Below are 16,658 nucleotides of genomic sequence, written 5' to 3'. Positions count from 1 at the left end.
ATAACATTTAATTATTTAAATTTGATTTTATTTTTACAATTTATAAAATTTTTATCACTTATATAATATTTTTAAAACCCTAATACATTTAAATTTGATTTTATTTTTCAAATTTATAAGATTTTTATTTAAAAAAATGGGATACGGATAAGATATCCGGTTGGTTCGATTTGCATAGGTGCATATGAGAATATCCGAATACTCTTTAAACCCGCATGCGGGTTTAAGGAGATTATGGCAACTCTCTGACACACTAAATAAAAAAGATAAGAGCTCGCATTTGCTTCCTAGAAATAATTCCCTAGCTCTTAAAAAAGGAAAAAAAAAAATTGAGAAGAGCTCGCATTCGTGGAATGCGAGCTCAATAACCAGAGCTCGCATTCCACGAATGCGAGCTCTTGTAAGCTCGCATTTGTGAAATGCGAGCTCATTGAGCTCGCATTTGTGAAATGCGAGCTCATTGAGCTCGCATTTAGCTCGCATTTCACAAATGCGAATACCCCCCTGACGGAAATTAAACCTAAAATCACCCTTTTTGTAAAATTTTTTTAAAATTCATCACAAAGTTGGAAATTTCTCCAACACTCTTGTATGTTTGTCGGCAAGCATTAGATTCTTCATAAGACAAATGGTGTCGGGTTGGGCAGCCCTATATGTGTCCTTATATATGTTAAATTCATTTTTTACCCTTTAAACAATTTATCATTTTTTTAGTTGGTCAAATGAAAGCTTTTACTTCTACAACCGGTATCCAACCACTACATCTGAAATCGTGCCACTTCTTTTAAGTAGGATCCAACGGCTATATTGCACACAAGTCCATCTTATGGTTCAAATTAAATTTCTACCACAACAGACAAAAGAATTATTTCTGTGCTGAAGTGATATCCTGCATCTCACTCACCAATAAAACTAGTTATAACTACTAGAATCACTCTAAACCAGAGACAGACAGAGAGAGAGAGAGAGAGAGAGATCTAGCTGGTTAGAAGGTGGTGGTTGGGAAATTGTAGTTGTTACTTGCTAGCTTGCGAGGAAGGGACGACATTATGGAAGTCGTGCAGCAGCTGAGGACGGGGGTGGAGAAGAGAAAAGAAGTGCTGCATCATTTCAAGGAGGAGGTTGAGGAGGCAGTTGAAGAGGCTTTATTGCAACGTCGTCGCTCCGCCAACATCCCAACTGCAGCTGCCAACAGTGGAGGTAACGCTACTGTCTTCCCCGCCGCCGAGGAGGTAGCTGCTGTAGATTTGTTGGATACTACTCCCAAGATGGAGGTTGTAAGTGGTAGTGTGGAAGGCGACCAGAAGGTGGAAAAGACGTCTGAAGAGATTGTTTACTTCGACAAAAATGAAGGTACGTACGTCACCAATCAATTGCTGCTATAGTACCACTATTTTACTCACTGGTGGTTTAGTCAACTTCCATGCCTATTTTAAGAGCAATTTGCGGTGCCGAAATATACACATGCTACCTTGCTGCTTCTGTATTAGATTTGCGAGATATTCAGTAATTAGTCACTGATATCGTTGTAACAAGTTAAGGTTATGTTTTCTAATTAGCGCCAAGCTTGTGAACAGAAAAATGGAGAATGAATCCCCCAGTCTCCATAAGCACAATGTTCGAAGAAAATGGATACACTTGTAATTATTGGTTAAGATCGACCTTTATCCACCTCTTCTTGCATACGGACCAGGGAAAAATGCAGAATGAATCCCCAGTCTCCATGAGCATAATGTTCAAAGAAAATGGATACAGTACTTGTAGTTATTGGTTAAGATCGATCTTTTATCCTCTTATTCTTGCATGCGGACCAGTCACCAGGGATGTAGATAAGGGCATACTAAAGTCTTCTCCTCCTAGTAGTGTTGCTTCTTTTTTTCCTCCCGTGAAAATTATGCAAAGGAGTAGACAATTCTGTCAAGGGGTCTTAGTCGTGAGAGGAGGCATTAAATCCCTCAGGTCAGGGATTCTCACCGCTTTTTTTGGTTATCATCCTCGCTTGGTTCTTTCTCCTTTGCGAATCTGCACCTTAGTAAAAAGTCAACTATTGATGGTAACCAGCTGATCTCCATGGTGAGAGGGTTATGTAATTTTTTTTATTTGCAAATTTCGGCATTGCGCTATGGAAGTCAACACCCTCTCTGCCGGACCAGACTAGATTTCTGAGCATTTAGTTAGAGCCCTTTGAGATTAGGCAGGTTTTTTAACAATTTAATTTAGTTGAATTCAAAACGGACTGAGCGCATCCGAAATTTTAAAAATAAATAAAAATGAGGCTTTCTTCATTTTTTTTTTTATGCTTTCTAGTATTAAATTTCAGAATTGGGGTTTAGGATTTTATACTTTCCGAAAAGCTTGTAGATGGAATGCAGGTTTTTTTGGATCTTTTTTTTTTTTTTTTGTGTTCGGTGTAGGAAGATCTTTTCTTCACTGTCCCTCACTCCCTTTTAAATTACAGAACCAATATTGATAATTTCTCCCTAATAATTGAATTGCTCCTCCATTAGTCATCAAACTATATATTCTGGTGTGATTATTTTCGTTTTGTCAACCATTGTAGTGCAAAATGTCGTCTCTAACTACGAATTCTTCTGAAACAAATTCAGGAAGAATTAAATGATCTGTTGCGAAATCTTGGTACCACATGCACCAACATATTCGTATATAACACATTCATGCAAATTCTACTTTCGTCTTGGAAAACAAGTTTAACTCTGGAACATTTGAAACTTGGATAAATTCCAACTAAGTTACTCCTTGACATGGAAGGAATGTGGAAGTGTCGCTACTTCATTTGGACCTATCCAAATGGAAACCCTCGGATTGATCAAAATCATCAGAAACCCTTTATTTTTGCAAATAGAGGTTAGTAACATGCATGCATGCCCATAGTTGTGAAAGAGATAACCATAAAAATTTTACCTTACATATCCCCAGTACAATATTTTTATTTTCCGACAAAATTTCCTTGATGATGTTCTTCCTTGTTTCTCCTTAATCAATGGTATTCATTACGCTGATTCATCTAATATAGTAAAATCCCCTTGATTTCCTTTCCGTTGTTTAGATACTTCATTGCATATTCATTGGCCATCACGGCATACTAGCTACTTAAAACTCGCTTCCAGATTTTATCTGATTTTCCATTTTGAGCAAAATGCATGTGGCTTTGTAGGTAGTGGACTGGAATGGTCTCATTCTAATGTCAAAGTGGAGGAGTCGGGTAGTGCCAAACTGAAGCACGTACAAATCGACCCAGTTCTGCCGGTGATAAGCGGTAAGGCGGTCAGGCAGCAGCCCTCCACAAGCCCACAGCTGCAGGAAGAAACCCATGAACGTGCAGAGGTGGATGATGTACTAGAGTTCGAAAGTGGCGAGGAAGAAATAGAAGTGGAGTTTGAGAGGGCAGTAGAGAAGATACACAGTCATGATGACTATAACATGTACTGTCCTCATTGCAGCAGTCGCATTACTAAGGTGGTTCTGCGTAGGAAAATGAGGCCAAGGATGGTTCCAATTCCAAGTCCAACACCAACGCAGCGTCATGACCTGTTTGGATGCTTGTCATGCTTCAAGATATTTATTTGTTCGGGTATTCTGCTTGTAACTACCTCCTGACTTCCCCCCTTTTTCATTCAAGCATTTCCTATACTAACTTTCTTTTTTGCCTTTTTTTTTCCCTGGGCCCATAATAAAATTTTAAGATCATCACGTACTCCCTGAATTCAGGGTAGAAAATTTGAATTTTAGCATATAAAGTTAAACTGGGCTCAGCTCTATTATCGTGTGTCCATGACCCAACCGTCCCAATTTTCACCCACATAAAGGAGTGATGGCATGCTACTTGCTTCTTTATGCTTCCATGTCTTACACAAGTTCATGTAATTTTCCTGGCCCCAACTACACCACCCTCCCCACCCAATAGTGTATATATATTCTGCTCTATTTGGCTCCCAGGTTCCAATAGCAATTGCGTCAATGACCTCATTTTTTGTTTTTGGCAAGACAATCTCAAATTCTGATAGTAAATTGTGAATGAGCTGTAAGTTATTGCATTAACAGTAGATTGCAAGATATTTGAATAGCCCAGATGATTTTCTAGTTTCCTTTTATTGATTGATGTGCTTTAGCGAGGACCCCATATTGAGTACAAAGTACCATGACTTTGTGAATTAAGCAGGGAATAGACTGAAATCACTGAATCCATTTCGATGTTTTGGAGCTGGCAAAGGGCCTGACAGCACACCACCTCTCCAACCAGGGCAACAATCACCAGGTGCAAGCATGCCCACATCTGGCACAACACAGGACAAAGGTGATATATGTTGGTCAAGAAAGTTGGTGCATTTCTCAATCTTAACGAATTATTTCAGCCTATTAGTTGTAGAAACCTGCATATTGGATACTTGAATACAACACACTTTAAGTTGTTATAAACTTACTTTCGATTTGCATTTGAGAAATCACATTTGTGGTAGTGGATCTTGTCACTTCTTGCTAAGATGATGTCATGGTTCAATCTTAAGTAGTCTGCTATTAGCCGCAGGAAGCTTTGATCTACTCTCGATTTGTGGAAAGAGAAGAACATATGAAAACCCCTCAGCAGATTTGAATTCTTCCTCCCCCGAAGTCACCAATGAGCCAAGAGATCAGGCCAATGATCGCCTTTCCCCCCTTTGCTTTGCATTTGGAGAGTTTGAGGGTTCAATTTGCAATGTTACTAAATCATTTTTTGCTTCTGAGATGATTGCCTTACTTTGGATCTGCATTTCCGAGATTAACTTCTGAGCCAAAATGATACTTTAGAGATCGCAGGCTTGTGTACTCGAATTCCAGCTTTGACAAAATCCAAATTGTCCACCTTTGTGCTGTAATCAACATTAAACATGATGCTTCATAAACATCAACCAGTTGTGTACTGGAACATGTTACCGAAACTATTCTTTGTTAATGGTACAAGACTTCCGTAGTTCTTGTAAAAGCATCAACTTTTCCATAGCTTGCATTTCACATTACTATAACTAACAAAATTCAACTGTGGTTCGTGCAGATGTTATCAAGGAACCAAAAAAAAGCGATAGCAAAGGAGATTATGTGACAATTTCACTTGGAAACACACAGCCTGGTGAAGGAAAAGCGGAGACCATCGCCCCATCACAAAGTTCCAGGTCATTGGAGATTGTCAGAAGTATTGTATATGGAGGTTTGATGGAGTCAATTGCAAGCCTAAGTGTTGTTTCATCAGCAGCAGCTTCTGACGCTACCACATGTAAGGCCTCTATCAACATAAATATTTCCACTTTCATTTCCTTCCCCCATTTGATGTCCCCAAATGTTAAAAGAAGCCTGATTAAAACTGTCAGTTAATCTAGTATTAAACTAGTTTTAGCCTCAATTTACAAGTTTGACCAGATTCTTTAAGCGGAATAAGGGTAGAATTTTCTCTTGAAATAATAGGCGTAACATCCTTGCTAGGCGTGATTTTAATTTCTCAAAACACAAAATTTTCAAAAACTAGATTGCTCTATTGGACGCTCCAATGAACGCTAGCAAAGGAAGTCGACTGATCAAAACTGATTCTGTACGCAAATCAAAAGTTTAGACATTATCTTAGGCTAGAAGTTTTACGACCGATCTATTTCATTCCTAAGATTGGTGAAGTTTCACTCACGTATCTGAACTCTTTCAGTGAACATTGTGGCACTTGGATTGGCAAACCTCGTTGGTGGACTTGTCGTCCTTGCACATAATGTAAGTTATTCTCGCTAAAGAAATTAGCTTATCCAATTCCACCACTTTGCCCTGATAATGGTAGCCTATCTTATAGAAATTCTCAACTTGCTAAATTGCTCACAGCTTTGGGACTTGAGATACGGAGACTCTAGTGAAACCAATGAAAGCAGATACGAGGAACAACTTGGTCGGAAAGAGCATTTCTCTCTTCATGCAATGCTAGCTGTGCTATCGTACCTTGTATTTGGCCTAATCCCACCTGTAATATACGGCTTCACATTCCGTGAGAGTGATGACAGGGATTACAAGATTTTGGCAGTTGCAGCAGCTTCTCTTTTGTGCATTGTTATTCTTGCAATGGCAAAGGCATACACACGCGGGGAACACAAGGTCATGGCATACTTCAAAACCATACTGTACTACGTTATTTCAGCAGTAATGGCCTCAGGCATTGCCTATGCTGTTGGGGACTTAGTCAACAAGCTCCTAGAGAGACTAGGTTGGTTGAACCCTGCTACAGTTGAGCCTCAGTTGTTTTCACAAGCCAAGTCATTCAATCCAACCAGCACGGCTTCGTACTGATATCACATTGTAATAACTTCAGCTGGAGTCTTTTAATTAAGTGTGTTTGTTCTCTTTACCGTGGTTGGGGTCGGTTAGGGTTTGAAGAGAGACTTGTGTTGTTTCTTGGTACTTTTATCTTCTTTAGTCAAGTTTGGGACCTTGGATTTAAGTTCTTTCCTTTGCTCAGGTCTAAGAGTATCTAGATTGAGTTTATGTATATGATGTCTGGTTTAATGAGGCTGCTCTGCCTTAAGTAGATTTTATAGTTTGATTAGCATATCTCAAACATTTGTTGACTGGAAGAGAAAAAAGCAGAATAGAAAATGGAGTAAGCGACATGAAGCAAATCAAGTGAATTAGTGGATACAGTTTGGTACAGGAATGAACTGGCAGGAAAAAACAGTTCCATTAATCTCCATTTAGTCTGCTAGGCGCTTGCTATTAAGCATACTACGACATCTTTTTAATAGTATTTGAAAATTGTTTCAGTTCCCTTTTCGTTTTGGAGCAATTGCATGCAAAGCCCTGAATGGAAGCTAGCAGGTAGCATAAAAAGTCAGAAATCGCCCCGTTTGGTAGGTGAGTTTTGGGTATTTATCTAAAATTTTACTGTAAATTACTGTAGAAGTTGTAAGAAAAATGTTTAGGTCGAAAAACTTTTTTCTTTCTTTTTTCTTTTTTTTCCTCTCTTCTTCTTCTCCCTTCCCTGGCACCTCTGCCCCTGACTAGAAGAACCAGCAACCTTGGTAAAAAAAAATTTTCCCCATTTTCTCTCCCCCTCTTCTCCCTCTCCCTCTCCCTCTCCCTCTTCTCCCCTTCCCTGTCGCCCGAGAACTTGCAAGCTGCAGCCATGGATTTTTTCTTTTTATTTTTGCTTTTTCTCTTCCCACTCTCCTCCCCCTTTCTTGCCACCCTCGCCCTTCCCCTAATTGCGATCTGGTCACCCAACAGCCATAGGAAAATTTTTTTTTCCCTTTCTCTTCCCCTCTTCTCCCTCTCCCTCTCCTCTCCTTTCCCTCTCGCCTTCCGACGCCAGAATTGTTGCAGCCATGGATTATACATATATTTTTTAGCTTTTTCTCTCCCCCTCTCCTCCCCTTCCTTGCCACTCTCCCCCTCCTCTAGCTACGATCTGGTCATGCGGCCAGATCGCAGCCCCCCTCCCTCTCCCCCTTTGCGATTTGGTTGCGCGACTAGATCGCAGCTAGGAGGAGGGGGAGAGGGTGGCGTGGGAGGTAGAGGGGAAGAGGGGAGGGGAAAGGGAGAAAGAAAAAAAAAGAAAAAAGAGGAGAACACCAACAGATCGGTCAAAGGGGGAGGGGAGGGGAGGAGAAGGGGAGAGGGGGAGGGGGAGGAAAAAAAAAAAAAAAAAAAAAGGAAGGCCGGCACTAGCGGCCGGAATAGTGACCGGCGGTAGTGGAGGTTGTGGCTGGCGACGGAGGACGTGGTGGGTTGGGTGGAGGAGGAAAAAGAAGAAAAGTTGAAGGGAAAGTTTTTTGTGTATTAGATATTTTGAAGTGTGTAGGTTAAAAATTTTGATAAGTTTTTTAAGGTTTCTGTAGCAAAAATTGTTAAAAAACTAATAGCATACAAACTTGTAAAAAACTTGGGGTTTCAAACAGAGCCCTAATATGTAGCTGCATTTGAAGAGAAAAACAATTTCATATTCATGTTACATAGAATATTAGCCACGCTTTGACAATTATTCGCTAGTACCGAAAATAAAGTTAAACACTTTCTATTCTATTGATTTTTTAAGATATAAACTAAGAGATGACACCTTTATTAGTGCTGTAAAAAACATGACTCATAAAAGATTCATACCGGAAGATAAAAGTGAATTTAAGTTTTTCAGTCATCAACACGCTATTTATATGATTTACAAAGAAACAAACTGCCACAATTTTAGCTCTAAAAAACCTCGGCAAAAACTGCTTGATAACATAATCTTCTATTTGGCAAATCTTAACTAAAATATTCGTTAGTAAACCAATATGATTTTTTAGTTAACAAATATCCTAACAACAAGACTTATTGCTCTAGTAACTAATTGTTTGGAACCCAAGTTTTTTACCAAGTTTGTCTACTACAAGTTTTTTAAAAACTTTAGGTACAGTAACATCAAAAAATTTCTTAAAGTTTTTAAACTATACATTTCAAAATATTAAAAAATCTACACATTTCAAAAATTTTTTAAAAAACTTCCACAGTAAGTTATAGTAAAATTTTAGACAAACTCCAAAAAAAAAAATCACCTTCCAAACAGGTTAAATATAGTAAATTTTGTAAGAAAAGTTGGCATAACTCAACATTTTCTACTAACTGAATAGCTTGATTCTTTTTATTGTTTATCTTTCATATGTTCTGCACAAATTGCGACATATAATTTACAGTGTAGGCAAAAAGTAATTTAATAGGGTAGGTGTGGAACCCACAAAAAAAAAAAGGGAAGAGAGAGAACAATATATATAGTTAGCCTATCAATTTCACAACTTAGAACATCCATCTCGGAGATGAATGAACTGCATTTTGTCTGGGTCTGTTTGGCTGCTGCTCCAAGTTGTTCCGCTTCTTCAAAATTGAAGAAACAGTAGGACTGTAATATTCATTGCTTCTATGAGAAGCAGCCCCTTGTGAATACACATTTCTTCCTTGCATAAAGCTTCTCTGCTTTTCAATCATTGTCTTACGACCAACTGGAAACTTTTGGGCCGGCCCCCATCTATTATAGTTTACACAGCTCTGACTCCTCCCTACTTGGTTATATCTTCCCTCCTTAGGACTTGGATAATTACGACTTTCTGCTGTTTCAGCAGAATACATGGTGGTTTCTCCCTCACTACTGTAGTCACGTTGCATCTCTGAACCATCCACTGGAGATGCACAAGATTGTACCTCACTCTGGACACCATTTACAGAACCTGTCGATGCAACTTCAGCTTCAGCTATGATGCCAGAATGTCCTTTATCGCTAAATTGATCTTCATCCATCAGGTGCAGCCTTGGTGGTTCCTTGACATGATTTTCATCTGAGTTTGGCTGTACTATTCTGGTAGGCTGCAGTGAGGCTGGAACTTTAACAATCCTTGGTGGAAAATTTATATCCAAGAGCTGGATTTGGGTGCTTTCCCTTTTCCTTACTGGCGTAGACGTCAACTTTGGTGACTCGTATATTTCTGGTGTTGGAATTCCCTGTACATGAGTAGCAGCTGGTGGATCCGCAGTAACGGCTTCATCTTCTGAACTATTATGAACAGCAGAACAACTTGGACCAATATGCTTTGACATCATGTTTGATGATGATGGAGTTCCTTCATTTTCAGCTTCTGTTGACTTGAATACTTGCCGCATAGTGAATGATGCACAGGAATGTTCGCTCTTCTGTCCAGTAGACATTAACCGGAGCAGCGGTAATTTTGGTTTATTGAGTTCATCAAGGTTTCCCTCCCAATGCTGGTTTAACCAATCACAGATGATAGGGATGGGGATACCAAACTGCATTGGAAGATCTTTCTTCCATGATGATGACGATGAGGAAGAAGTTGAAGTGGATTTTGTATTCGGCGACGTGGCTAGCTTCATAGGATCACAGACCATAAACGCAAGATTGCCATGAACATCAAATCCAGCGGAACCAGGGCTCCAAATTACTCCATCTGTTGATAACTTTATTAGATTGTCGGTTGGTATTACAACCTTTCCTTCGCCCACAGTCAGCTCCTTTTCCTCTGTGCACCCTAATAGATAAACTACACTACCCAGGTCCAAGTTAGGATTGGAACAGGGTTTCAAGTGGTGATTGTGCTGTACCAGCACATTTGTGTCTCCATCCATTGCATCAAGGCCTACTATAGTCAGATCAAGAACAGAGCTGGTAATAAAGAACCTGCTACCAAACAAAGAAGTCAAGAACCAAAAGATGCATAGACAAATAGAGTCATTGTTGAAGGTCTCAGGAATGTTAGCCACCTCAGATAGAGCCAACCAAATGCTGACAACATGCTAAAATCACTTGGGTTAATTTCCAGTTAGTATACAACAAAATTTAATCTGTCCTAGGCATCTGAGTTTTGTCCCATCCAACAAACTAGACCTAAATACTTATGTCAGATAGAATCAAACATGCAAAAGGACCTTGTGTATATATTTAACAGACAATATCCAATTTGAGTTCACTCCTAATGTCAAAACTTCTTTAGGGTTGCTCCAACTTATTTTGGCTTGCGACAAATCAATCAGACATACACGAGATAACTATGGTAAACAGATCAATCAGACATATACGAGATAACTATGGTAAACAGATCAATCAGAAAATTGAAGCTTTGACCTCATTGAGTTGAAAAGCATTGAGTACAGAATATGAAGTGCTCAAGCATGAATTCGCTGAAATGCATAAACTGACAATAAAGCTTCTTTAAGGTGTCCTAACATTCAGAAATCCATGATCATGGATTTCAAGATCTCATTAAGTTTCCAGAATATTGTGACCACTAAAACCGCAAAGCTAAGAACATCAAGTCCGTTGAGAGCATTTGATACCAAAGGCCATTTTCTTAATTTCTTCACCCCAAAAAGGTACATGTAAGTTTTCTATTTTACCTTTAAGAAAATAAAAAGAAGTAGAAATGAGCTCATTTATTATTGGAATAGCCAGGCACGTACCATTATCTCTTTGGTCTAAAACAAGACCGCCCAATGGCCTCGTTAACAAGGGAAGATATGTCATTGAAATGCTGATAAAATCCAGCATAAGGTGACTACCTAAGGTCCTAAACAAACAAAGAGCTAAACATGGTTTTTTGGACCCATTTCTTCTGCACAGATTATCCAATGAATTATTGAATTTTCAATGAGTTTGGATAGCAAATTATCCCACATAATATTTCGCTTGTATCATAAACACATTTCTCAACCCGCCTTTTCATATTTCCAATCACATTTTTATCTCACATACATCACATCACAAAAAAGTGCTCCAGTTATTATTCCAAATAATGTTTCAAATAATACCCTATCCAAACAAATTTAACCGTTATCTGCTCACTGATCAATCATTAGGCAGATCACCAAATCGCAGTCATCTAACTCGTTATCAACCAAATATAAACAACTGCATGAAACTACCCACATCTAACCAAGCGGAAAACCAAATCGCATCGACGAAGTTTCTAACTAGTAGCTCATACCACGTAGACGAACCTAATGCTTGTCCCACTATCTAACTTTTACCCAGTTCAATCGCATCAGCATCAAATCACGCAGCAAGAGAAAATTAGACTAGTTAATTCCGTGTGAGTTTCTTGCGAACCTGATGCGAATCAGATCCAAATATCAACCCAACCCATGAAAGACATCACCCGTATCGACTTTTATGTACGGCCGCATTGGGCGGCAGCCACTATTAATCAACTAAAAAGGGTGTTTTTTTTTTTTTTTCTAGAACACTACTGCTATTAAGCCAATTTCAAGAATCCGTGAGTACATACAAGTCATTGCTATTACTTGCCAACATAAATTAGTACCAAGAGTGGACACGAGCTATAATTAAGCTAACCTGTGAGGAAAAAGGCAAGCAGCGACGCCGTTGTGAAGGCGGATCTCAGCAGCCTCGGCAGCAGAGACAGAAGGGAGATTAACGTGGGTGGTTAGGAGAAGGTTCCGGTGGATGAGGAAGCCGGTGCCGGCAGCTCCGATTCTGGCCATTAAGGGACCTTTACCGGAGAAAATGGCGGCTTTCATTCTCTCCGACTTACCTCCGCCGTTACAAAAGCACCAAGACTCCCTCAATACCCCCATTCTTGTTAATTACTTCAAGAATGCGGGATTAGCTCCAAAAAAAAGCGTTCCCTTTTTTCTTTTTTCTTTTTTTTCCCCTGGGTTTATTCCTTTCCAAGTAGTGGAAATTCAGATCCAGAATTCCAGCTGAAAATGCATATTATTCTTCTTCTTATGCTAGGCGCCCCAGTGCCAATGCCGCCCTGTCCATCGTCTTTAGCTGTGGCTACCACTTGAAGGCTTCTAGCCACTCCCGCTAGTAATAATTCAAACAGAGCAAAATGTGTGAATAGAAAGATGGAATCATGGACAAAGCTAGAGAGACTGACTGAGCGGGTAATGTTTCAGGGGGATTTTGGGGAGCAGATGTTTATGGTAAGAGTAAAACAGATTTTTTGTTTGTTTGTTTGTTTGTTTATTTACGAGGGAGGAATATAGGGAGCGATTAAGACTTTATGACTCTTTATTATCTGTGCTGAGATTTGTGGGTTAGCGTCTGGAATGACTGAATGAGAGTGTGTAATTTGGATTGACATGGGAAACAAGCTGTCTCGAGAAGAGTAATCACACTGTATTGTTTGACCCGAACCAAACCGAGTTTACTATTCTCAAATAAACAAAACAAAAAAAAATAATAAAAAGGAGTTTACTTTGTACAAATTCTGTATTAAGTAAATTGCATTGTGCATATAAATCCTGTTTGAGTCATGTGTACATGGCATGGCATCTTTTCTTGCCGTCATCATGCTTATGAAAATCCATTTGAGCTCATATTTATGCGTGAAATAACAACAACGAGAGGTAGGAGCATTTGTTTGAGCTCCATAACGTACCCATTAACAAGAAGATAAACACAAAAACACACAGAGAGTTGTTGTGTATCTGCTGGTCTTGCTAAGGTGGTTCATTCTCTCTTGGTAGAGATAGCGGGCCAAGAATGATACCTGGAGTAGTATTTACTTGAAGGGAATGGATTGAGCTTTATTCATGATTTCTTGGTTGGCAATTGAAGAATAAAGATTGAAGATGGCATGTTATTTATTCGTTTCTTGTTGAGGTCAGGCAATCAATAGGGATACATACACCTAAAGAAAGCAGGAGGCATTTCAAGAAATTGGATGCCAATTCAATTCAATGCCCGGTTACTAGCACTACAATCAGTGCCTCCTCCTCTATTCTTATTCTAGACTAGCCTCTGCCGTCCCAGATCACGCTGGGCTTAGCATCCGCATTGCTTTTCGTAACAGCTAAATTCAAACACAAAATCCCAGGTAACAGATTCAGACCCATAAATGTCGGGTTCGAGTAATCCGGTGAATCATTGGCTTGGCTAAGAATAGTTCTTCCTGTCTATTGCCAACAAGTTCTCTTTTAAAGAAAACTTGAAATTGAACCACAAAAGAAACTCATCTTCTTAATAACATGACGGACATGGCACATGTATAGGAGGACCCCAATACCTTGAAATTGATTGATATCTGCAGCTCCATTCCAATAAGTTATTAATGCAACTACTCTGATGGATGCCTAATCATTTACAGGTGTCCATTCCGAAATCAGCAACGAGCATTCACGTGAAGTAGGAAATATCAAACATGAAACAGAAGGATTCACTTGCCAATAGAAGCACCAGAGGCTGCTGTTTGTTTTTCTTTTGGTTGAGGGAAAATCTGCTGCATGCATGCAAGGTGATAAAAAAAGTTCCCAGGTCTGAAAACCGCTACAAAGAAAAACGCTCAGCAATTTTCCGGTGTCACATTGCTAGAATAAAATTACTACTACCGAAAACTAAACAACACTACCCGCATTTGATTTTTTGTTTTTCTTTAAACGCCACTGCCTAACACTGCACTGGTCATGCGACTCCTCTGGACCGCATTTAACGAACAAAGAGGTGAATAAATGACCCCCATTAAATAATCAGCAATACGGATAATCAATCTTTACTTAGTGGCCGATCAAGGATCATTATAATCATTAATGCGCAGAAATGTTGAAACTCAACAATAAACTTCATCCGAGTCTGTGTAAACTAGTGAGGACTTTGGATTTCTAGTTCGAGTCTGTGTAAACATTGGAATTTCATCATAACGGAAAGAATTTTAAAGGTGGCTTACGAGGCCTTGGTCTGATATTCAAGGTCGATGATCCAGGATTCAGAACTTTCATCTCTTGCTTTACGTCAGGGAAAATTGCAAAAGGTTTCTGACGCTAGCACCCATCTCCGTGTAGTTTTAAGAAATAGCACTGGCTTCCCTTGAACTTACTGATTCTGTTACATATACAGTCTAACCTAGAAAAAAATGCCATTAAAAAAAATATTGTTTTAAGAAGTAGGATGAGAAATTTGTGCCAGATTTGTCATTTGTACTGCATGTTAAGTAGTATTAGCAAAGAAATGACAAAAACACCACAAAACAATTAACAATTAATAAATTTCAGGAAGTGTAAGTACAAACCCTTTTAGTTTACATAAAATAGTTGAAGTATCATGAACTAAATAAAGTTAAATTTGCAAGTTATTGCAATAATTTATAAAAAAAAAGATAAATTTGACACATAAAACTCTCTATTAGCAATGTTTTGTGACTGTTTGTGAGGGTAACATAGCTACTTTCATTGAGTTTAATTTGGCAGCTTAAGGTGAAGTGTTGTAGCAAAGAGAATAGCTTCTTCGAGCCATAGGAAAGGATCATAAAACTCCCCAACCATCCTTCATAATCAAGAACAAATGTTGCAACTACAATTGAAAGGCAATATTGAAGATTTCTGAGTGTGAAAACAACTCCAAAAGTTATATTTTTGAACTAACACGTAGTTTAATTAATTACTTAATTTGTTAACAAGAAGCATGTTTCTTTTGCAAAATTCGTTCATTATGTTTCTCCGAATAATTAAGATATAAAGGTAAATTCTCACAATCTTTTGTAAGCAATAGCCCCAATTTCCTCTTAGGCGAAATCAGTGCTATTTCCTAAACCACAGAGGAAATTAGTGCTAGTGTCAAAAACCTAAGGAGAGATTTCTGCAATTATCCCACTATGTTAAGTTTGTTTGTAGTGATATTGAATTATAATTCTCACAATTTTGTGGATTAATTTGAGTTGTAATTTTTTTTTTGGGTATTACCCTACTATTGTGGATTCATGATAACCGTATTAAAAAAGGTAAAAGATGATAATACTTTAGTATTTCATTGTATGGTTTTAAGAGTAAATAATTCATAATTCAATTCGCTGATAGGGATTTAAATCCAGATTGCATGACTAATTTTGCATTATCAAAAGTTTGGTACATGTATTCGCATGTGATTACAATCAAGGGTAAACAGTGATGTGATCCAAAAATCATTTGAGTTTGCACTAATTACCTTAAGAGTTCTCTTTTGGATTTCAATATTTGGGGTTTTGCAATTGTAGATTGAGAGGGTGGAGGGATTATATTAACCCCCCCTCCCCCTCAAAAAAAGAAAGATCAATACAAATACATATCATAAATAACGATTCTGAAATAAAAATTAATATATAATTAGAACAAACTCATACATAATAATGTATAAACTCAAGGATTTCAATTCTTGAAATGTAAAATTAGCAAATTATTTATACAAAATAAACTATTTGGCACCTGAATTTCTTGCCATATTTTTAATAGACAAGTTTTTTTCATAACATTGTCTATAATAATCTCTAAAAACACTCCAAAATATTCAAAAACATATTTTTTTTTCTTTCTATTATTTTCTTCCGCCTCTCCCACCTCAATTTGCCACCACTAGCTAGGGATGACAACGGGGCGGGGTTGGGGCGGGGGACCCCTCCCCCATCCCCCGTCCCGCTGCCTACAAACTCCCCCCGCCCCATCCCCCTTCCCCCGCTCCCCCCGCCTGTCCCTGCCTCGCGCCCACTTCTCCCGCGGGTGCTCCCGCGGGGCTAATAAAAATTTGTTATATAATTTTATTATGGTTAAATTTTAGCAAATAATTAAGTACTAAAATATTAACATATCATCAAATTATTATTCATTGTAATTTTACAATTGAAACTTATAAAAACAATCAAATAAAAATTATTTGAATGCAATCCAACATGACGAAATAAATATAACTAAAGTAGTCAAATTTTCACTTTTTGCACAAATACAATCACTAATTCATTATTGTGCTTGTGCTTTTTTTAAGAAAAAAATGTTATTGTATTAAGTGTAATTAGATATTTAGTATAAATATATTAGTAAATTTAGTATAACCAATTAATAATTTGTATTAGTACACATATATAATTATTAGTATAATTAATAATATTAATTATATTATATATACCAATAGACATTATATAATACATATAACTAATAATATCATTATCATAAATTTGTAACTAATTAAATTATATATTGTATATATAATTATATACATATATATTTTATATATTTATTTTTTAAAGTGGGTGGCGAGGCGGGGGATGGGGGGTACACTCCCCTGCCCCCGCCCCACCCCCCGCCCTAACCCTCTCCCCATTAGCCCCCCGCGGGATGGGTGCCCGCGATTACCCGTCCCCATTGCCATTCTTACTACTAGCTAGTGC

At 38.2% G+C, this 16,658-nt stretch overlaps 2 protein-coding genes across 2 annotated transcripts; one reads left to right on the top strand and one right to left on the bottom strand.

The window, feature by feature from the left end:
- The first annotated feature begins 934 nt into the window (after positions 1-934).
- LOC113732750 (membrane protein of ER body 2-like) lies at positions 935-7,259 on the top strand. Its single transcript, XM_027258693.2, has 6 exons — positions 935-1,353; positions 3,176-3,592; positions 4,181-4,315; positions 5,051-5,269; positions 5,690-5,751; positions 5,857-7,259. Exons 1-6 carry the CDS (start codon positions 1,050-1,052, stop codon positions 6,313-6,315), a joined length of 1,596 nt encoding a protein of 531 aa, XP_027114494.1. The 5' UTR covers positions 935-1,049; the 3' UTR covers positions 6,316-7,259.
- Positions 7,260-8,608: 1,349 nt separating this feature from the next.
- On the bottom strand, positions 8,609-12,697 carry LOC113732739 (uncharacterized). The gene is made up of 2 exons (XM_027258682.2): positions 11,855-12,697; positions 8,609-10,183 (listed from the first exon to the last, which is right to left on the bottom strand). The coding sequence occupies exons 1-2, from the start codon at positions 12,094-12,096 to the stop codon at positions 8,791-8,793; spliced, it is 1,635 nt and encodes a 544-aa protein (XP_027114483.1). The 5' UTR covers positions 12,097-12,697; the 3' UTR covers positions 8,609-8,790.
- Between the last annotated feature and the right edge of the window lie 3,961 nt (positions 12,698-16,658).

This window comes from Coffea arabica, chromosome 1c, assembly GCF_036785885.1.
Source record: "Coffea arabica cultivar ET-39 chromosome 1c, Coffea Arabica ET-39 HiFi, whole genome shotgun sequence".
NCBI lineage: Eukaryota > Viridiplantae > Streptophyta > Magnoliopsida > Gentianales > Rubiaceae > Coffea > Coffea arabica.
Note: the sequence above shows the minus strand (reverse complement) of the source record. Positions and strands in the feature narration are given on the sequence as shown.